Here is a 24,015-nt window from a genome sequence, read left to right as displayed (position 1 = left end):
AAGCCTTGAATTCACTATGATCCCCATGTCCTCTACGAGCTGCCTTAAAAACTGCACCCAAAATAGTAATGGGAAGATTAGTAAGAAGCCATTGTATTTTCAGTGAATAATAACCTCTAATGAAAAACAGGTCTGTTTGTGATTGGCCTAACTTTTTCATCTGTGGGATCTTGGAGAAACATGCTGCAATCAATGTCTACTGTAACTATGGTAGCCGTGCATGTTTTCCACTGTGTGCTTTGTGGTTGTAAATGACTGCGCCTCCATTATTTAACCCAAGCAGCAGAATTGATTTGCTCTTTAATTGTCTGTATGAGACGCATCATTTGGTGTGCCAGGCTGTGCTGCCGGAGCACTGATGAGCGGGGATACAGGCTACAGGCTTTATCTACGCCAGGGCTTTGTGTCCTGTTGGCAGTATGAGTAAGTGCCTGTCATCTCTCATCTGACTGGCCTTCTATGACTGAGCTCCCCAAGGCCCTGTGTTACTGTGGATTATTAAAGTGGACATATAAAACTTCTCCCTCCAACTTACGTTCTTCCGTGGATGTGACTCACTATGATTCAAGCGAGGAAGTTTGCAGAGATGCATATAAGATTAAAAAAAGGACGAAACAGTTATGCATTCTGTGGGATACACTATATGGGCCTCATACAGCACATTTCAACACGTTTTAATGAGATTTGTTTTTAAAGCAGCATGCAATACTAGTAGGTTGCATCCTGTAGCCAGTCAAATAATAATGCTTAAAAACATCTCTCTGAGTTATTGATATAACTTGTGTTTAAAATCAATGTTTGGGGGGGGGGGGTAATGACGGCCTCAGAGTGCAGTAAAGCCTTCTAATGAGGCCCCTGCCATAACTCTCACACACTGGGCCACAAGTCTGCCACCCCTGCCCCAGCCTTCTCCCCCTTCCCCTGCCATAGAGTCCTGGCGGAAATTGGGGGGCTCTGCACTGAAGTGGCCGTCACTTTGTATTACAGCTCCAGAGCTCCCGTCAGAGAGAGCTGTTAAAGAGACTGAACTCTGGCTCACTCCCCCTCCCCCTGCCCTGTGACCAGCCTGGGTCCTGCCTGGGACAGAGGGGCAGTGCTGTGTGGTTCCACAGTGGGCTGGGGCCGGGGTCAGTGGGACCAGGGGCCCGTAATTGTGTCTGGTTTGGGAAGCTTGGAGGTTACATAAACATCATGTCACCCCTAATTAGCAGTGCTGGCCCCGTACCTCCTCCTTACCTTACAGAGAGAAAGTGAGTGTGCGTGAATGTGTGTGTGTGTGTGTGTGTGTGTGTGTGTGTGTGTGTGTGTGTGTGTGTATTTTTGTTAATCAGACACGTTTGGAACATAAAACTATGTGCTGGGGGCTTGAAAGAAACAAATAAATAAGTAAATTGGATGTGACTGGCGTGAAAGTGTTCCTCATGTGAACGACTCCCGTCCTCGGCTGCTGGAATTTGTTGACGAGGGGGAAACGAACGGGGTGTGATGAGACGAGGGTAAGTTCTCATTCACCACCCCCAATCAAGCACATTACACATACTGTAACCCCCAACACACTCTGTTATGCTCATCAACAGTTTTCCTGTGACTGAGGACGTGCATGGTTGCCTAATAGTGCAGTATTTATTTTCATACTGTAGAGTCAGTCACATAATAAAGTGATGCTTGTTTTGTGAGGATATGACTAATTCCCACAAAATCAGAAAGGGTTCTGATTTTGGCTTTGATAAATTGCCCAGAAATCCTCATAATGATGAGTCACAACTGAACTATTCACTAATGATCAGCTTTTCTCCTCCATCAAATATTGAAAAGAGATGATCAACGCAATGTTTTCCATAATATTTAATGGTGGGCCTATAAACAATGAAAAGAGAAAGAGCGAGAGAAGGACAGACAGAAAGAAAGGGAGAGACGAGAGAAGTAGGGAGAGTGAAAAAAGGGAGAGGGGGAGAGAGAGGTAATTTGGTGTGACTCTGAGGCAGCACGTCTGTGGCAGAGGAGGGGTGGCAGAACAGAGTGGGAGTTTTTTTAGTGAGACACAAATGTGTGACGATGACTTGATGAGTTAGGACAAGAGACGAAGAGAGGAGGGCAGTGATGAAACAAGCCCTCAGATGAGTAGTGATGCCTCAGTCCACCATCAGACACAGAATAATATCTGCAACCCTCTGGTAACACTATTAGAGCTGGAGTGTTAATACAGAGTTGCTTGCCTGGGTTATACTGCTTTAGTGATTAATCTGTTGTGTGGCACCGGAGCAGCCTTAACAAGGCCTTATTGAGCAAAAAAATCAATGGTTTATTTTGTCTGTCTCCTCGGGGGCTGGAATGATACCCCTGGGCTGTGGGAAGGCACAGAAAACACCCACACACATGTAGAGTGGCTAGGGGTACAGGGGACAAATGGCGGAAGACAAAGCTAGCCTTTAGCTTTCTTTCATAATGATTAATGGGGGTTAATCATTCATAACACACACAATCTCTCTCTCTCATTATCATTGCTAGGGGATGAAATGGTTGCTAAAATCCCACACCCCCCTTTAAGTGTTTAACCAGACACATCCCTGACATCTCACTGGCAGCCTGTGAGTTTGTCCTGTGCTCTAAAAGGCACAGAGACCGCTAGTCTAAGTCCACTTCACTTCTCTGGTCCGACACACACACACACACACGCACGGACACACACACACACACACACACACACTGAAGGGCTGTTTGATTAAGTGAGGAACACACATAAGCCCAACACCAAAGCTTTCAATGAGTGACTGATAAATGTTGTGGTTCTGAGAGGAATTCATGTTATCACCGTGTCAGTCATGTCTGCCGGGAATGTCTTTTACATCAATCACAAAATAGATAATGAATGGTATAGATGATCAATGATAGTGTCCCATTTTGTGGTGCCTTACAGGCAGTGAATCACACTGATTCTACAGTAGGTGCGAGGATAGTCATGTTTTGCTCAACAGTGATTGCCCTGGTCATCAATAGTAACAGTGTACGTATGGTCGATGCAACAATGTTCCCTCATCCCTCAATCAAAACCATTAGCATTCTGCCTGGGACTTCCATGGAGCCCTGCAGTTGATGAATCAGACCTCCATAGTCCATTTACTCATTTATGCTTCTGACTATGTTCTATACCGTGTGTAGCTCTATTCAATTGTAGAAGACATGTTTGTTTAGGCATATCATTAGCCCAAGGTGAGCCAGGGAAGCTGCTGCTAATACAAGGAGGAAGGAGACCGACTGAATTGGTTTCTTATCGGGTGAGCAGCTCATTGTGGGACTGAATCCCATTCCTCAGCTCATGGGTGGCTGCTGTAATCTGGCGCACCACTATCATACAGTGATTGGGGAAGATTTACCACGTAATTATCCCCTAAATTACCAGGGCAAACTGTAACCAGCCAACTAGAAACAAACTGTAACCAGGCCACTAGGAACAAACTTTAACCAGACCACAAAGAACAAACTTTAACCAGGCCACTAGGAACAAACTGTAACCAGGCCACTAGGAACAAACTGTAACCAGGCCACTAGGAACAAACTGTAACCAGGCCACAAAGAACAAACTGTAACCAGGCCACTAGGAACAAACTGTAATCAGGCCACTAGGAAAAAAGTGTAACCAGGCCACGAGGAACAAAGTGTAACCAGGCCACAAGGAACAAACTGTAACCAGGCGACTAGGAACAAACTGTAACCAGGCCACAAAGAACAAACTGTAACCAGGCCACTAGGAACAAACTGTAATCAAGCCACTAGGAAAAAAGTGTAACCAGGCCACAAGGAACAAAGTGTAACCAGGCCACTAGAAACTAACTGTAACCAGGCCACGAGGAACAAAGTGTAACCAGGCCACTAGGAACAAACTGTAACCAGGCCACGAGGAACAAAGTGTAACCAGGCCACTAGGAACAAACTGTAACCAGGCCACTAGGAACAAAGTGTAACCAGGCCACTAGGAACAAAGTGTAACCAGGCCACTAGGAACAAAGTGTAACCAGGCCACTAGGAACAAACTGTAACCAGGCCACGAGGAACAAACTGTAACCCGGCCACTAGAAACTAACTGTAACCAGGCCACTGGGAATTAACTGTAACCAGGCCACTAGGAACAAATTGTAACCAGGCCACGAGGAACAAACTGTAACCAGGCCACTAGGAACAAACTGTAACCAGGCCACTAGGAATGAACTGTAACCAGGCCACTAGGAACAAAGTGTAACCAGGCCACGAGGAACAAACTGTAACCAGGCCACTAGGAACAAAGTATAACCAGGCCACTAGGAACAAACTGTAACCAGGCCACTAGGAACAAACTGTAACCAGGCCACGAGGAACAAACTGTAACCAGGCCACTAGGAACAAACTGGAACCAGGCCACTATAAACTAACCGTAACCAGTTCAAGAAGAACAAACTGTAACCAGGCCACTAGGAACAAATTGTAACCAGGCCACGAGGAACAAACTGGAACCAGGCCACTAGGAACAAACTGGAACCAGGCCACTGAGAATTAACTGTAACCAGGCCACCAGGAACAAATTGTAACCAGGCCACTAGGAACAAACTGTAACCAGACCACAAAGAACAAACTGTAACCAGGCCACTAGGAATGAACTGTAACCAGACCACTAGTAACAAACTGTAACCAGGCCATTAGGAATGAACTGTAACCAGGCCACTAAGAACAAACTGTAACTAGGCCACTAGAAACAAACTGTAACCAGGCCACTGGGAATTAATTTTAACCAGGCCACTAGGAATTAACTGGAACCAGTTCACTAGGAACAAACTGTAACCAGGCCACTAGGAATGAACTGTAATCAGGCCACGAAGAACAAACTGTAACCAGGCCACTAAGAATAAACTTTAACCAGGCCACTAGGAATGAACTGTAACCAGGCCACTAGAAACAAACTGTAACCAGGCCACTAGAAACTAACTGTAACCAGTTCACTAAGAACAAACTGTAACCAGGCCACTGGAAACAAATTGTAACCTGGCCACCAGGAACAAACTATAACCAGGCCACTAGGGACAGCTTGGCTGCTCCAATGGGCATTGCTGAGGAACACTGGTGTAGGGCCAGCCAGGTAAACCTCTTCCAAGAAATGTTTATGCTCTGTCCAATTTAGCGACATTGTCCAATGCCACCACAACTAAATGAAAGCAAGCTAAAACAATGAAAATAGCCCATTAAGTTCAAATTTGATACTCTTGATTCTTCATTCCTCTTATGCCTGGCTTTTATATTCATGCCTTCTAAACTACAGCTCGAAATAAAGGGGGTGTTTTCCACGCCTCTGTTGTGCTTCAGTGCTGCTAATGTGTCCAGCATTCAGTAGTAGAGGGAAGTGGGCAGAGAGAGGCTGCTAGGCTAGCCAGCATAGGATGCAGGGTGTGCGGTGTGACAGTGACAGAAGGTGTCAGGAAGGGCACATATGGAAGCTGCCAGTGTGGGTCAGGCAACCAGACAGACAGGAGGCCTCTGTAGACACCTGGAGCACAGCCCAGCCCTGACAGAGTGGCACAGCTCTACACACTGGGGCTCCAGCCAGCACAGTACGCACATACTGTGGCTACTACTTTGGACCAACTAGTGGCAGGAGAGAGAGCAGAGAGTTTGTGATTTATATTTGCATTTGGCGTTAGGTATGCAGACTGCGAAGCTAGCTGACTGTAAGGTTAGATGACTTTAGCTAGATAACCTACGCATTCAATATGCATTTAATTACTTCCTACCCTAAGAGAATTAGAGCATAGATTGGTCACTTTATTAAGCCTTTTCCCCCTCCACGTTCATAAATCAATGCTTTGTACAATGCTACATATTTTATTCAGACAAAATAATAATTGTATGAATAACCTATTGATTATGTTTTGGCAAGACAGAAATATAAAAACAAAGGTCGTGCAGTTGGTTTTATCATATACCGTCTCTGGAGTTTAGCTAAATTGTGAACACTTTTGTAAGAAGATGGCAGTAGAGATTGCATGAGTACCAAGCAGGGTTAAAAAAGAATCAGGCCCTTTTGGCCCAGTGGTCTGTAAAGGGTTGTATCATGTGAGGATGTAACTAATTGTTGTAGGCCACAATAGCTCTGATTGATGCTGAAATGTGTAAATAAATTGCACTAATGCAGTCATTTATTCACTGTTGTTATTGCCCACAGTGTGCTCGTGGAGATGGTGAGTAAAGCATAAGTCATGAATAATTTAACATCTTTGCTTGGAATGTGTTAATATAAAAGGTCAGAATAACTGACTCTAAAAGAGATTGTGCACAGCCTGATTTTCTGGTTGAAGAGCTTTCAGATTTTCAGTGCTGGTTAAACAAAACATATATAAGTAATGTGTTCTATTTTAAAATGAAGAAAACCACAGTTGGGTGTAAATATCAATTCATGCAAAGACCAAATGATATCTGTAATACAAATGACAATTCTTTGGCAAACACCCTTCTTCATGTTTTTGTGTATATTCTTTCAGTTGTATTTCTGTTTTTACATTTACAGTGCCATCAGAGAGTATCCATACCCCTTGACCTATTTCACATTTTGTTGTGTTACAGCCTGAATTCTAAATTCATGAAATAAAATGAAATGTCACCCATCTGCACACCACCCCTTAATGAAAATGTGAGAACATGTTTTTAGAAATTGTTGAATTTTCTTTGAAAATAAAATATATAAATATCTCACTGACATAAGTATTCACACCCCTGAGTCAATGATTTGTAGAAAAAACTTTAGCTGCGATTAAAGCTGAGTCTTGCTGAGTAAGTCTCTAAGACTAAGACTGGCTTTCTCAGATTGAGACCTCGGGACTGTGCACATATTGGTTTCTGCCCTAGCACTACACAGCTGATTCAAATAATCAACTAATCATCAGGTTTTGATAATTTGAATCAGCTGTGTAGTGTTAGGGCAAAAACCAAAACATGCACCCCTTGGGGTTCTGAGGACCGAGTTTTGGAAACACAGCACTAAGAGCTTTCCACACATGGATTGTGCAACATTTACCCATTATTCTTTAAGAATTCTTCAAGCTCTGTCAAATTGGTTGTTAATCATTGCTAGACAATCATTTTCACGGCTTGTCATAGATTTTTTTCAAGAAGATTTCAATCAAAACTGTAACTCGGCCACTCGGGAACATTCACTTTCCTATTGGTATGCAACTCCAGTGTAGATTTGATCTTGTGTTTTAAGTTATTGTCCTGCTGAAAGGTGAATTCATCTCCCAGTGTCTTGTTCGAAAGCAAACTGAACTTGGTTTTGCCTGTGCTTAGCTCCATTACATTTATTTTTATCCTGAAAAACAGTCCAGTCCTTAATGATTACAAGCATACTGTACCCATAACATGATGCAGCCACCACTAAGCTTGAAAATATGAAGAGTGGTACTCAGTAATGTGTTGTATTGGATTTGCCCCAAACATAACACTTTGTATTCAGGGCAAAAAGTTAGTTGCTTTGACACATAGTTTGCAATATTAATTTAGTGCCTTGTTGCAAACAGGAGGCATGTTTTGGAATAGTTGTATTCTGTTCGGGCATCCTTCTTTTCACTCTGTCAATTAGGATACTTTTGTGGAGTAACTACAATGATCCATTCCAAGTTTTCTCCTATAGGAGCCATTAATCACATTGTTACTCCTGAACTTATTCAGGATTGCCATAACAAAGGAGTTGAATACTTATTGACTCAAGACATTTCAGCTTTTCATTTTTATTTCATGAGAAAAAATTGAAAACATCATTCCACTTTGACATTATGAGGTTTTGTGTGTAGGCCAGTGACAAAAACAAAAAATGTAATACATTTTCAGTTCGTGCTGCAACACAACAAAATGTTTAAAAAAAGTCAAGGAATGTGAATACTTTCTGAAGGCATTGTAAGAACAAAGTGGGAGACAGGAAGAAGGGGGCTGTATTATCTTTACCTCTCCTCCCTCCTCCTCCCTCCTCCATCTCTGGTCTCTAATTAATCTCCTGGTTGTTGAAGTATCGGAGGGAAAGATGCTCTCTGAAATATTTATGTGTTACGTTCCTGTCTGGCCTTTTTGTTCTGCTTTGATTACATTTGGAATTGCTTTCTCTTCTATTTCTGGAGCCATTTAACAGGAATGAGTGTTTTTATGTGCCGGAACGGATGAGGATTTAAGTGTCTGCTCTAAGCAAATTTACAGCAGAGTGATGGTACTGTATGTGGGTACAAACTGACTCACACACACACACACACACACACACACAGACACACACACACACACACACACACACACACACACACACACACACACACACACACACACACACACACACACACACACACACACACACACACACACACACACACACACACACACACACACACACACACACACACACACACACACTTCACAGACACACACATACACACAAAGAGGCACATGTCTGTGTCGACTCAGACACACCACTGTCAAAAAAATGTTGAAGCAATTATCTATTTGGTTTACAGAAGCATCATGACTACCTAGAAAAGTGTAGAAAATTCAATATTGACATAATGATTCACACGGGAACAAAACAAAGTCACTATTGTTTAATTTAAACTTTAACCTTTAAAATAGTTTTTCTTGGAATCTGAGGGACTGCTTACTTTACCTCAACAACCTTGGTGTCCTTTCAAATATTGTCTTCCCTTTCAGTGTGACATAGAGATTCATGCTTTTGACCTCACCTAAGATCACGAGTTACATGCACATATCTTTCCCATGAAGATTATTGTACAATACAAGTAGTAGTATAACCTTTTTGCGGATTTCAGATTTAGTGACCCCTGCTCACTCAACTATCTCCCGATGAAGCCGGTTCAGAAGCCAGATACAGAAAATCTGAATGCAGAATAAACTAACTGTGGCTCGGCTAGAGCCTGTGAGTCAGTGCTTTGATGCCCATACATATAGCGCACTGCTAAAACTATTGACCAGACTGAATAACCAATCAGGCCCACGCCCGGCAGAGTACATGTATTGTATTGCTACCAGTAGCTGCCAAGTGACTGCAGAGAGAGTTCCCACCTTGCCCCTTAACACTGTCCCCTCACTCCTCTCCCAGTCTCTGCTTCAGGTCTTGGGTGAGCAGAACTACTTGGTGGCGTAGTGTGCTTAGATTAGATCTAACCTCCCTGTAAGCATCTGAAACTTCTTAAGCCCCTGGAGTGCCTATTTTAAAATTAGATTTTTGTGTACGAGTGCATTAAGGCCCCAATCTTTTCCAGCGCAGATGGTTTAAAGCTTGATGAACTGAAATCTTGCTTGTGTAGCTTTACTGCATTGGAAACTCTTTGGAGACTTAAAAACCCACAATTCATTGCAGATGGGGAACAGGGCCGGCTGCCAGCGTGCTAAAAGTATATGCAAATACAGGCCTCCCCTTTAAGAGCTCTCGAAGCATGCCTCGTAAACGGAGAGCAGTCGGAGGGAGAGAGAGTGCAGGCAGCACCAACAGCCTGTTTAGGAGGCTGCCTGACTGCATGGTGGAGGAGCAGCTGGCTGGCCCATTGGGAGAGATGGTGCCGTGGAGGAAACAGAGTTTTACTGTGAAAGGGGACAGGGATTTACGAGGGCTGATCTGTTCTCGCTACCCCCCAAATCATAGCATTTCTTCCTGCACTAGAACCTCAAATCAAACCATAGCCACATGGTCATTGACCATGCTGCATATTGGCAAGTCAGATATTCAAAGAGAAGTCCTAAATCCAAGTCACTTTCCCAGATTCAACAACCAAGATAGAAGGTTGACTGTTCTGTCTCTCCAACCTTGTTTTTTTAGCAGACTTTGGCATTTCACTAGATTTTCATTGTAATAGTGCAGAGTTTTAAAGATGGGAAGGGGAACAAAGGGAGAAAGGGGAAATCACTTGAAGTGGCATTGTCTCTCCAAACCACAAACTGCGACTGTGATTACTATAATGACTGTGCCTCCCACCCCTCGGAGTATGGCTCTGTAATGGCTGTTGCTTCTCTGTCTCTGTGGTGGCAGAAGCTCCAGCTGGCCAACGTGGTCCTGCACCCAGACCCAGGCCCTGTCCAGGCCCAAGCAGGGTGAGATGTGATGGGCAGGGGGGCCTTCTCCTGTGCCTCTCCCATCCTGCATGCCTATCAGCCATCAAAGGCCAGCCTGGTCTCAGTCCACCAGCTCGCTTAATGAAGATGCCCATCAAGCTCAGAAGGGAACAGAATCAATAGGCTGAGCTGAAAGGGGACCAGCATTCTTGGGGGAAGACAGGGAGGGAGGGAGGGAGGTAAAGCCCACCAAATGAGTGTAGCAGAATAGAAGAGTATAGAACAAAGAGTAGACTGGGTAGAGGATGTACATGGGATCGATCAGTGGCCTGAGGAAATTGATTCTCTATGTTTGCAAAAGCATGCCCCATTACATTGGCATGGATTTAATAACTCTGTAAAGCCCATCTTTGATTGATTATGGAAGTTACTACAGTAGGTGTTCAAACGCAACAGTAAAACATCTATTGGGATGTTGCACAAAATAGAGCCTTTTATATTTTTTTACTGGGCCCCAGCCGGAGCGTCATGCTAGAATAGAGCCCGAAGCCTCATTGTCTTTTATCAGATCCAAGGGCTTTTACAGCAACTCACTACACTTTCACATTAAACAGCACTGATAATACTACTTACAGTAATACACTACTAATTAAAGTATTTAGTATATTAAAAGTATTTTATTAGGATCCCCATGAGCTGTTGCTGAAGCTACTCTCCCTGGGGTCCACACAAAACATAGAACGTGACATAATACAGAACATGAGTCAACAAGAACAGCTTAAGGACTGAACTACACACATTTCAAATAAGAACAATAGAACCAAAATGGTTCATACTGAAAGTGACCCTAATTTCTGACAGTTTTATTTAATTTAATTATTTAACCTTTATTTAACTAGGCAAGTCAGTTAAGAACAAATTAATATTTTCAATGACAGCTGAGGAACAGAGGGTTAACTGCCTTGTTCAGGGGCAGAACGACAGATTTTTACCTTGTCAGCTCGGGGATTCAATCTTGCAACCTTTCGGATACTATACTTTATCGCTCTAACCACTAGGCTACCTGTCGCCTCAGTTACCCTCATTACTGACAGTTACCCACACAGTACATATCCATGTGCTTAAGAGTTATTTAGGTCAGATAGGGCAGAAGTGTTGTTTTATTCGTTATTTTGCTGTTTGCTTGAGTCATTTGAGATGGAAGAGTTCCATGTGATCATTGCTCTATTGTGTGTTGCGTTGAATTCATTCTGGATTTGTGGACTGTGCCCTGATGGCATGTATGGTGGGGTAAGTATGTCTGTCAGACCAGACATAAACAAATACAATGCGTCTTGTATGTCTCTCCTCTACTTTGAACCAAGAGAGACTGACATGCAAACGGTTGACATAAGACCTCTGTGTACATTGAAGGGCAAGACGTGCTGCACTGTTCTGGGCCAGCTGCAGGTTTTCTAGGTCCTTCTTGACAGCACTTGACAATATCACCAGGCAATAGTCAGTATTTACGTAGGTTAAACTAAAGCCTGCAGGACTTGTTTGGTCAACTGTGGTGCTAACAATACTGAGAATCTATTTATCACTGACAGACCTCTTCCCATCTTTACAACATTTTCATCAATATGCCTTGACCATGACAATTTACAGTCTTAAAGTGACATCAAGAAGTTTAGTCCCCTTAACTCGCTTAACTGTCATGTCATTCATTACCAGATTGAGAGGTCTAGAACCTGAGATCATAGGGAAATATTTGTACCAAATACAATGCTTTTAGTTTTAGATGAGTACAGGACTAGTTTATTACTAGCCACCCATTCCAAAACTGACTGCAACTCTGTTCAGGGTTGCAGTTATTTCACTAGATGTGGTTGAGTCATCAGCCGACATGGACACAGTAGATCATCAGTAAAAATAGAGAACAGTAAAGGGCCAAGACCGCTAGCTGCCTTCCGGAATACTACACTTTCTATGTTTTACATTGGATAATCTTCCATTAAAGAAACCCTCTGTGTTCTATTGGATAGATAGCTCAGCTCTCAACCAATGATATGACAGAAGATGGAAAGCCATAACACATACATTTTTCCAATGACATGTTATGGTCAATAATATCAAAGGCTGCACTGAAGTCTAAAAATACAACTCCCACAATCTTCTTATTATCAATTTCTTTCAGCCAATCATCAGTAATTTGTGTCAGTGCAGTAGGCCTACATGTTGAGTGCCCATTCCTATAAGCATAATAGTAGTCGGTTGTTAATTTGTCCAAACAAAAAAACACGATATATACAAACGTATGTGGACACCCCTTCAAATGAGTGGATTCGGCTATTTCAGCTACACCCGTTATTGACAGTTGTATAAAATCAAACACACAGCCATACAATCTCCATAGACAAACATTGGCAGTAGAATGGCCTTCCTGAAGAGCTCAGAGAATTCCAACAAGCCAGTTTGTCTAATTTCTGTACTTTTTTGTACTGCTAGAGCTGCCCCAGGCAACTGTAAGCTCACAAAACAGGACCGCCGAGTGCTGAAGAGGGTAACGCATAAAAATCGTCTGTCCTTGGTTGCAACACTCACTACCGAGTTCCAAACTGCCTCTGGAAGCAACTTCAGCACAATAACTTAATGAAATGGGTTTCCATGGCCGAGCAGCCGCACACAAGCCCAAGCCCATGCACAATGAACCTTGAACCCAGCGTCGGCTGGAGTGGTGTAAAAACTCGCCGACATTGGACTCGGAAGCTGTGGAAACACGTTCTCTGAAATGATAAATCACGCTTTGCCATCTGGCAGTCCGATTGACGATTCTGGGTTTGGCGGACGCCAGGAGGACACTACCTGCTCAAATGCATAGTACCAACTGTAAAGTTTGGTGGAGGATGAATAATTTTCTGGGGCTGTTTTTCATGGTTCAGGTTAAGCCCCTAGTTCCAGTAAAGGGATATCTTAACGCTACAGCATTCAATGACATTCTAGACGATTCTGTGTAACAGTTTGGGAAGGCCCTTTTCAGCATGACAATGCCCCCATACACAAAGCGACGTCCATACAGAAATGGTTTGTCGAGATCGGTGTGCAAGAACCCGACTGGCCTGCACAGAGCCCTGACCTCCACCCCAATCAAACACCTTTGCGATGAATAGGAACGCCGACTGCGAGCCACGGGTAATCGCTCAACATCAGTGCCGGATCTCACTAGTGCTCTTGTAGCTGAATTGAAGCAAGTCCCCTCAGCAATGTTTCAACATCTAGTGGAAAGCCTTCCCATCAGAGTGGAGGCTGTTATAGCAACAAAGGGGGGACAACTCCATATTAAATGCCCATGATTTTGGAATGAGATGTTCGACGAGCCGGTGTCCACATATTTTGGTCATGTAGTGTCGCATTGTATCTGGTCAAAGCCGTCAGCAAGCTGATTGGTTGAATGTTAGAACCAGTAAAAGGTTTTCTCCAGAACAGCCACCTTGTCCTTGAACCTCAGGAACTTTACCACTATCAACCTGGGTCTGTCACCCGGACTGGAGGTTTTTTCCATTCCTCTAGGTGCGCTCCAGCTCAATCTCCCTGTGATCCATCATCAGCTTTTCAGTTATCATTTTCCTCAATTTCTCCTCAGAATCAGCCCAGGTCTCATGTGGAGACACTGGGATTCCATCCAGAACAATGTTATTTCACCTTGATTGTCCTTCTAGATAATCCGGTTTCCCTGTAGTTGTTAACATAGATTTATAGACAGTGCTGATGTCTTTTCTCGTGGTCGTACAGTTAATGTCCATCTTGCTGCAGTCCTGCTTCGTCACTTCAAGCTCTCCCTGGGTTAGAAATGCAACCATTTGCACTTTTCTGGTCAGATCGTCCATTCTTGTGTTTGTTGTATCCACCAATATTTAGCCAAAGCTCTTGAAGCTATTCTCCTGCTATTCAAACAGCTCCTTGTAAAATATTTTGTTGTTGGTCTTTTTATTGAATTTTTATGGCAGGGGATCAAATTAAATCAAAGTTTATTTGTCACGTACGCTGAATACAACAGGTGTAGACCTTACAGTGAAATGTTTACTTACAGGCTCTAACCAACAGTGCAAAAAATGCATTAGGTGAACAATAGGTAAGTAAAGAAATAAAAAACAACAGTAAAAAGACAGTGAAAAATAACAGTAGCAAGGCTGTACACAGTAGCAAGGCTATAACAGTAGCGAGGCTACATACAGGCACCGGTTAGTCGGGCTGATTGATGTAGTATGTACATGTAGATATGGTTAAAGTGACTATGCATATATGATAAACAGAGAGTAGCAGTAGCGTAAAAGAGCGGTTGGCGGGTGGTTCTCTAGCACATCTTTCACCTGTGCTAGAGAAACACTGTCCTCAGTTTTAGGTGGCATGGTGACAGCGTCGACTGATGTTCTTAGATATATACATGCAGTTCCAGCCAGTTCAGGTCGCAGGGAAACAGCAACAGGCAGCAGGGAATACAACCACACGCCTGGGACACCTCCCACCCACAAGGGCTAACAGCATTGCTGGATGTATTTAAGCTATTATTGGAAAACCCTGCTAGCTTGATAGCTACCTGCTAGTCTAGTAGCTAGCTACGCCAAACAACTTCAGAGTTTTTGGTCTGGACAGATAGTAGCGGTCACTGCAACTGAGGTTAACCACATCACGGGATCCAAAAAAAGTATATAAACCAAACTTTGCGAGGAAACACTGTCAAAACTTTACAAAAAGAGCTCTCTCGTTCCGCGTTCAGCATGTGTCGCCTTAGGTTCTCTCATGTAAACCCTCTCTTCTAAACCCTCCACAACCCTCCCATCTACAGATAACACAGTAGTGTTGGTTTACCTTCCAAAATGTGGGGATGTTATTCAGAAACTCTGGGCCTGGATGTAGTTGAGATAAAATAATGCAAACATCCGTTCCTGATGAGTTTGTTCACAGACTCACGCTCCCTCTGAACCCTCTTTTGTGCTGGATGATCGTTGTAGTGTGTCAGCTCACAAGGCTTGCCAGGAAAAAGTTAAACACCTAGGATTCTAGAAAAATAGTCCTCATCGCTGTACCGTTGCAAGCAGCAATTATTTGGAATGCTCCACCATGACTATTTTACTATATATTTTACTAGCTGGTGATTATCACCCTCCTCATGGTAGAGACTCTGCTGTTAGCCCTCTCTATGCTTTGGCGTATCAAGTGGAAAATTATACCATTATTTCACTACAGTCCACACGCCACACACATTTTCCCCCGTATCACCAATAACAGTAGGGTTTCCATCTTCTTTAGTCTCTGTTGTCGTGTTTGGTTCTTCATCAGTAGTTATGTTTGGTGAAATACAGATATTTCGTCTGTCATGCTGCAAGTCTGGAAGACCACAATGTCCTTCTTGGACAGATTTGATGTTGACATGTGCCCATCCTCTGTACATGAAGACATACTCTGCCTCTGTCTGTTTGCCATGCCTGGGATTAGGTTGCCAGAGATGGCTACAATGCTTTTCTACTGGAAATGCAATGGACAAAAAAGCAAGTATATCTGTATATCTGTCTTATTAAGCTGTCTTGTGACTGCAAACAAAGTCAATGGACAGTGAGATTGAAGAGATGCCTGTGAGTATTTGTCTCATTTGGGTCTCTCTGAAGAGGATGATGTATGCTCATGGCAGAATCACAGGCTATCTTTGTGCAAGTGCTGCAGGAGATGAAACTACAGGCTGCCTATTAATTATCTGTACACGCTTTATGTTTAAGGCCGCTGGCATATGGGGACATCCCTGTTTAGACAGTATCTCATGATTAGTGTCCTAGTATGGAGGCTTCTGTTGGGGTCAGAGGGCATGTGAAGCAAGGCTGACACGTTGGTGAGAACGAATAGGCCATAAAATGCCCTCTCCATCGTCATGTCTTGCAGCACACTGGTCACTGGGATTTGTTATGGGCTTTACACTACAATACTGAACATGTGCATTTTAATCCAAACTCCATCTGAAATGCGCTTTTATGGCGTGGTGGGATAGCATCAGCAATTAGCAGCATTTTGTTACATGAACTACAACAAAATAAATGAACACTGAGATTTATATATGAGATATTAACTACACACACTCCCCTAGATTCCGAGATAATGGCGGGTGGGGCTGAATGAGGGAGGATGGGAGGGTTTTCCAGTCAGTGGATTTTCCATGGAGAGCGCGTGCTGCTGGGGTGGCCTCTGTCTTTATGGCTGGGGCTCTGGGGAGCCACTGTGTTGCTGGCTGAGGGCCGTGTGTGCAGCTGAGGCCCAGGGCCCATAAATCCTGCCCTCCCAGCCCCAGACAGCGCTTTAACATTCTGCATTATCTTCACTGTGATCCACGGCACCCTGCACTAATGTTAATGGCTGTATGAAGGCTCGTGGATCGCATGCCCTTCCCTGACCCTTCAGCCTTACCAAAAAGAAAGTTGCAAGTTTTGTCCTTTGGTTTTGTTAGAATAAAGGCAGCCAACAACCCTACCCACTCAACAGTCCTTTACGGCTCAACTACTGCTGAAAGGATCTGGCTTATTCCTACACAGTGATTACCACATATTATGTGATTAAAATAAATGCTATAATTCTCTATATCTTTCCACCATGACCATGACTCTTGTCCTTGCACTTTCAAACCATTTGCTATTGTGTATTAAGTTGTCATCCACAAGAAATATGCGTAAACATAGACTGCAATTACACAAGTAGAAGGCTGAAAAAAACTAAATGACGATTGTGTATTGCATACTTGTGGTTATGGTGATTTTCTCTGGTTTTATGTGCCTTGCAAAATGGGCTTGCTCCGCAATTTGTCTTGCTAGGAGGATGCGGCCAGGGGAATGATTGCTAGCCAGCCAGACGGACAGACACTGCGCTCACACCCTGACAGTGTGGGAAGCACGGATTAATCATGGAAATAGTACTGAGTCAGTGCTGGAAAGTCCCCTCAGATGATGTGTGTTGTGACCTGTCTACATGCAGTGCATGTCTGGTCACGATGAGACCAACTATCAACATATCACTATTACTATGGCGTTACATAGTTCAGTGAAGTAGGCATCTGTTTGATATCTGTTTGATGAGATTTTAGGATTCAGATGTATGTTTCTGAACTAATTATATGATTCAGATCTATAATTCTGAACTAATTATATGATTCAGATCTATGATTCAGAGCTAATCGTTGTGGCCGAATGTTGTGATGCTACATTTTTTTTGTTATGTACTTTCCTTCTTCCCCTCCGTGTCTGTATTTCTCTCCCGTTCTATCTGTTACTCTCTCTGCAGCTCCGTCGACAGTGTCCATCATGCACCAGATCAGTCGTACTGTGGACAGCATCACTCTGTCCTGGTCTCAACCAGACCAGCCCAATGGAGTCATTCTGGACTATGAACTGCAGTACTATGAGAAGGTAGGTACCCACTGCACACTACCCATTAACAAGCAGTCTGCTCTATCTCAGCTCCATGTACACAGACACACATGGAGATAGAATTGAGTCTGCCCATCCTTCAGCTCAGCAGGGCCAAAATAAGGTATCCACTGACTGCAAAACGAGCTCTCATTTTTTTTTATCAAATTGAAATTCAGAACATCTTTGCCTGTTGGTGTACAGTGTGTTCACTGAGGCAGGCAGACATAGCTTCTGAATCCCGCGTACAACTTCTGCTTGATCCCTTCCAATTATAATCACGGTCAGTCAATGGGAAAGGAAACCGCTCTCAGCCCTCCAGAGAGATTTGCGGTTGAAACAATGGAGCGTTGACTGCCATAAAAATATTATTCAACAGACAGCATACTTTCTCACAATAAATTTGACAGACAGGAGTCTGTCCGTCAAGGCGGTCGGTCACAAATACTACCACACGCAAACACATGCTCACACACTTAGATACAAGCAGACCAGAACATACACACACACACACACAACGTTCAAAGAGGACTCCTCTGTGACTGCGCACCATGCTGCTCCACTTTTTAGTCTAATTATTTTCTCAGACACTGCTGAGGAGAGCTGTCAAAACAATTGTTCCGGCCCCTGCCGTGGCTTAGAACTCACAACTGTAATCATGCTGCTGAGTGATTGGTCTAATTCAGCAGCCGGCACAGTTTTAGTCTCCTCTTCCAGACAGACCTGTCAGCTTTGTGGATAGAATGAACCGGTGTGGCAATGAAAAGTTGCACTGATCGTCAGAACTCACAGCTCAAACAAACTAATTCTAGCTGACCTAAAACTGCCATCCTTTCTGCCTCCGGCTGTTGCTTTTCATTCTCTGTTCAGTCTGCTTGATCAAATAGATACATCAGCATTAGAAACATTTGAGTCTCTATCTTAGTTATTTTGCTCATCAGCCTATTTTTCTAAGGCACTAAATTTTTTATTTAAATAGGCAAGTCAGTTAAGAACAAATTCTTATTTTCAATGACGGCCTAGGAACAGTGGGTTAACTGCCGGTTCAGGGGCAGAACGGCAGATTTCTAGCTTGTCAGCTCAGGGGTTTGAACTTGCAACCTTCCGGTTACTAGTCCAACGCTCTAACCACTAGGCTACCCTGCCACCACGTTAGATTAATGCATGCGTATGGTAATTGTTCTGTGGATGGCACTGATTTGTCTTCCTCCCTCTTTCTTTCCTACTCTCTCAGGACCAGACAGAGTACAACTCAACCATCATAAAGAGCCAGACCAACACAGTGGTCATCCGCGGTCTCAAACCAGGCGCGATCTATGTGTTCCTGGTTCGCGCCAGGACTGTGGCCGGATTTGGCCGCTACAGCGGCAAACTCTACTTCCAAACCATGACTGAGGGTGAGGGTGCAGCTAACATTCCCTCAGCTCAGATAGAGCATAGAGAGATGCAGAGTTATCACATCCCATGCATGCCCATCAACCCAACCTGGACCATTACACCATAGACCTAATGACCCAACAGACACAAAGATGTTGATGGGGAAATGGTTTGAGATGCGTTCTACAAGACAACTCTCCAACAATGAGTACACCCATTGTTTTATTTTTGTGGATTTCATTCATTATCTTCTCAGCAGAACTCACAGGGAAGTTATTTTGTGGCATTGAATAAGATAGGTAATGCATGAATGTAGATATTTTTGTAGTTTACTGTAGTTGATTAAACGTGGCCTAATGTAAACCATACATCAGGTTAAAGTGTCTAATCTGTATAGAAGGACAGTGCTTGGCAGATTAGCTTGTCCCCTGGCTCCTAAGCAGCTCATCTGATGTTTGCACAGCGACCTGGGTGTTCTCTAAACATCTCATTACCTGCAGTGCCGAGGGCCATCATTAGCCTGATCTCTCCTTTGCTCTCTTCTCCTCCACGGCAAGCAGCCAGCACACTGCCAGACAAAAGAGAACCCAGCATTACAGTTTGATGCATACAGTACCACCCTGTGACACAACCCATGACACAGCCCTCCACAGTCTCCACCCCAGACAGAGCAGTCAGGACCTGAGGTGGTGTTGTGAGATTATGTGCCTACTGCCATGCTGGATTCCCTGTGTTTGGCAACGCTCTGGAGGGAAGGGAGCTGGGTCTCCCCCAAACACGCTCTCTCAGTTCCAGACGAGCGGGTGGCCATATCGCTGGCATTTGAGCCCGCACAGTGCGTTTTGGAGAGAGGTCTTGTGCTGCCAACCAAGATGCCCATTGGTCTCTCCAACCGTCTGTCTGTCTGTCTGTCTGTCTGTCTGTCTGTCTGTCACCCACTGTTTGCTCCATATGCATTTGCTCAGATACCGGCCCATATGTTTCAGTGTGTGATGGTGTATTTGTCTAATCACAGAGGAGTACAACACCAGCATTCAGGAGAAACTGCCTCTTATCATCGGCTCTGCAGCTGCAGGTCTGGTCTTCCTCATCGCAGTGGTTGTCATTGTCATCGTCTGCAACCGGTGAGTCATTCATGCATCAGTCCAGCCAACCAATGCCGCATATCACAAAACAGTCAAATAAGCCAGCCAGATTAGACACATTCGCTTTAGTGTTTTTTGTTTCTACCCTACTTCGTTATTGTACTTTAATGGGTGCTGTAGCTTGTTAAGGTGGGGTTTATAGTTTATAGGCTGGTTGTGTTTAGTGGTCATTAGCTAGCTGTGGAGCGGGTAGGCCTGGTGCATAGACCACACCCCCTCTCTGGGCCAGCGCTATAGCTCTTTGTCTTTCTCCCAGGAGGCGTGGCTTTGACCGAGCAGACTCAGAGTACACAGACAAGCTGCAGCACTACACCAGCGGCCACAGTGAGTAACCCAGCCCTCGCTCTCACTCTGTGACTGTTTGCACCTCCCCCACACTCTTGCTAACACACACACACACACCTGTCTCCATGGCTACCGGCTCACACAGTCGTCTCCATGGCTAACGTTCAACCCTCTGCTGCCTCACACACCTGTCTCCATGGCTATCACCTTGCACTGTAGTGTCCTTGGCTACCTCCTAACCTTGTGCTTCTTCTCACCTCTTCATTGGTAATCTTGTCTCTCATTTTCTTCAACCCGTCTCCATGCTAGGATTTATCCCAACATAGCTTGTGTACAAGTGTGTATTGGCTCTATGGTCTCACTTCATAGTCAACTAATTCCATTGTTGTGAAATTAGCATTTAGTCTTCTCATAGCTTGTCCATTAACATGCTAATACCACGCACACCTTTTGCCATTGCTGAACAATTCTAAGGAGATTGTGAAGAAATGGCCTTTATTCATTATTTTGTTTTCCATGTTGGCCCAGAGTTCCATGAAACAGAAATGAATCTTCAAGTTGGAGCTCAGGAGCTGCAATTTAAACTAGCTTGTCTCTCTCTGGGAGCTTATGGCTTATCATTTTCCCTCCGTCAGTCAGCTAAAAAAGAAAGGGTCTGATATATTTCCTCCCTGAGCTTATTTCAGTTTTATTTATTTATACATTTTTCTACTTAGCTCTTCTGCTTTCCAGGCTTATCAATATAGACAGCTTTCCCATGTGTAATCAATAAAATCAGATTGCAGTAAATACTGTATTTACAGAACTTGTTTCTTCCAGGATGTAATTCAGTGGGGATTAGTGCCAGAGAGGCTGAGGGCATTTCACAGCTAATAATATCGTTCCACTCCCCTGTGTGTGTATTCATCGCCACACTTATGGTCATAGTTTTCCTGGCTGTCCTCCCCTGTGTCAGGTGGTCTCTGCCATGCTCTGGTGGGTGGTCTTTGGATCGCTCTATAGTTTGGGAAGAGAGAGGAGTTTTCGGACTGGGAACTTTCAAGGGGCTCTCCATCTGTTCCTGAACACTTCTTCAGTTCAGTCCGCTATGCAGGTTTCATGACTGTACTAAAAAACCTCAGGTTAGATGTGAAAGTAAGAGCAAAAATAATCAGAATTGAAACCTGGGACACTTAAGTCACTGAACACTTAAGGTCCACCTTAAGCCAATTTACCTGGCATCAGAGCTTAAGAAAGCCAATTTATTTTCTGGAGCAGAGAGAAATACTGGTATAGTGACTGGCTGCCTCTCCTGGGTGTTAATGGTCTGCTATGACACTGTGGCACTTATACATACATTAACCTGCCTTAACACTGCCAATAACTCACTGGGAATACCATGTCATTGCCCATTGATTATTATAGTCCTGATACCCCCAGCCAAACCTACCGTTCCTACCTTGCACTAACACTAACCTCTCTGACTCTCTCATAATAACATTTGCATTACTCACACTCTGAATGTTAAATACAGACACGGTTGCAATTTGTGTGTGTATGTCAGAATACAAAATTATATCGGCTTCTTCTTTTTCCAAGTGACTCCAGGAATGAAGATATATATCGATCCGTTTACATATGAGGACCCCAACGAGGCTGTGAGGGAGTTTGCTAAGGAGATTGACATCTCTTTTGTAAAGATTGAGCAAGTCATTGGCGCAGGTAAAGAGAAAGGCCAGTAATTTTTTACAACTAAATATTTTCAATGTTGTCTGTATTCCAATGAATTGGGGACTACATTTTGGCTCATAATGTGAATGTTTGTAACCTCTGTCAGACATCTCCTGTCATTAACTGTCTCTCTGTTATGTCTTGTAGGAGAGTTCGGGGAGGTGTGCAGTGGGAACCTGAGGCTCCCAGGCAAGAGAGAGATGTTTGTGGCCATCAAGACGCTGAAGTCGGGCTACACAGAGAAACAGAGACGGGACTTCCTGTCTGAAGCGTCCATCATGGGTCAGTTTGACCACCCGAATGTGATCCACCTGGAGGGTGTGGTCACCAAGAGCGCCCCCGTCATGATCATCACTGAGTTCATGGAGAACGGATCACTGGACTCCTTCCTCAGAGTGAGTTACACACTGTTTGTCATGGTCCCACTGAGTCAAATATTAACACTAATGGCTATGCAGATAGACAGGTAGACACACACACACACACACACACACACACACACACACACACACACACACACACACACACACACACACACACACACACACACACACACACACACACACACACACACACACACACACACACACACACACACACTCTGGGAAATGACTGCTAAATACACATCATAATGCTTACCCATCTAGTTTCAAGTGAACATTAACATGCAGAACATGTATCATGTGGAACTCCTCTTTACTTAGCATAGTGTCCATCAGTGAGCCTTGGAGCGTGTCCTTAGAGTGAGCATTTTCTACCCAATCAAGCTGCAGTATTAATGTTCTTTGAGTGTCTGTCTGGTCCAATTATTGATTTATATTACACTGCCTCTAGCGCTGGCTGTTATACAGTATTTCCCCTTGATCCCCATGTTTGACTACAGTAAAATGGAGTCTAAGTACAGTAGCTCTCCAGCTGCTGGTGAGTGAGGCTAGCATTTCAGTGAAGTTAGTCATGCTCTCATTTTGTATTTATCATACTAACCCACATTCAGTCCTCCTGTTTGAGTCACAGAAAAGGAAAAGGATCTTAAACTTATAGGGCTTTCTACGTATGTCACCAAATGCCTCAGTTAACATGTTATTCAGCATCTTAACATTTAGTCAAACATCTTTTATGAAATACAGAACTCATAGAAGGCATATCTCAGAAAATACGTTCCAGATAGCTAACCTCACCTTGGGAGGGTTTCAAGTTATTAGCGAGAGTTAAGAAGAAAACATGTCAGCTCTCAAAGAATGAAGTTGGCTTGTAGATGAGAGGCTGCTGTCAGCTGTCAGCCAGTCCTGTGGCTTCTGTCTGTAGCATGTCAGCTGAATGGGAGCATGTTTTTCCTGATGTGACTGGGTGCCCAAAAGCTTTCATCTCTTATTGGACTCTTCGGGGGTTTGAAGTAAGGAGTCAAAAACTGAGTGGAAAAGAGCTAGTGATTTATGGAAATCTTCACAAATATAAAGGATGTTTCCCCCCATTACTTTTACTTCACTTTAAATCATTTGTGAGTGAAAACAGCATAATTATAAAATATCGAAAAACATATCTATTTAACAAGAGCCAACTATTTCTACTGTTTGATATAAATCACTATGTTGATGTTTAGATATGTCTGATGTTGCTGCTAGCCAGTCTATGTGGATAACGTCCCCCTCCACCACCTCTGTCATAGCCCCAGGCTCGTCACTCCTCATCCCGTTGTCATTGTTTACCTCTAAAAGGAGCATACTGAGTAAGGCTTTCGTGACTCAGGGCAAGAGAGCAAACTGACGAGTATCAACTCTGAGCTATTAGAGAATATAATAAACTCGAGATGTAAACTCTTCCTCTGTGGATCAAAATACACATCAAAATCCTCCATTAAAAAGGAGGCAGCCATCCTCCTGTCAGCCGACTGCTGCTCTGTCTACTGCTGGAGGTGCAAAACATGAACTTTATTAGCATTCTGCTTCAGACCTCCGAGACACTGTATGCCAACTCACTCTTGAATTTGACAGGGTTGTGTGTCTCTGTCTCTG

At 43.7% G+C, this 24,015-nt stretch overlaps 1 protein-coding gene across 4 annotated transcripts in view; it reads left to right on the top strand.

The window, feature by feature from the left end:
- Positions 1-24,015, top strand: part of LOC135542039 (ephrin type-B receptor 2) — a 156,165-nt gene that overhangs the window by 118,932 nt on the left and 13,218 nt on the right. For 3 of the 4 annotated variants that reach the window (XM_064968625.1, XM_064968624.1, XM_064968627.1), the window contains exons 6-11: positions 17,362-17,486; positions 18,721-18,883; positions 19,879-19,987; positions 20,268-20,332; positions 21,872-21,994; positions 22,151-22,398. In XM_064968625.1, the coding sequence (XP_064824697.1) occupies positions 17,362-17,486; positions 18,721-18,883; positions 19,879-19,987; positions 20,268-20,332; positions 21,872-21,994; positions 22,151-22,398 (833 nt within the window). The remainder of the gene's footprint in view (positions 1-17,361; positions 17,487-18,720; positions 18,884-19,878; positions 19,988-20,267; positions 20,333-21,871; positions 21,995-22,150; positions 22,399-24,015) is intronic. The other variant, XM_064968626.1, reaches the window with a different exon arrangement.

This window comes from Oncorhynchus masou, chromosome 6 (assembly GCF_036934945.1).
Source record: "Oncorhynchus masou masou isolate Uvic2021 chromosome 6, UVic_Omas_1.1, whole genome shotgun sequence".
Taxonomy (NCBI): domain Eukaryota; kingdom Metazoa; phylum Chordata; class Actinopteri; order Salmoniformes; family Salmonidae; genus Oncorhynchus; species Oncorhynchus masou.
This window is presented reverse-complemented; position numbering and strand designations above follow the sequence as displayed.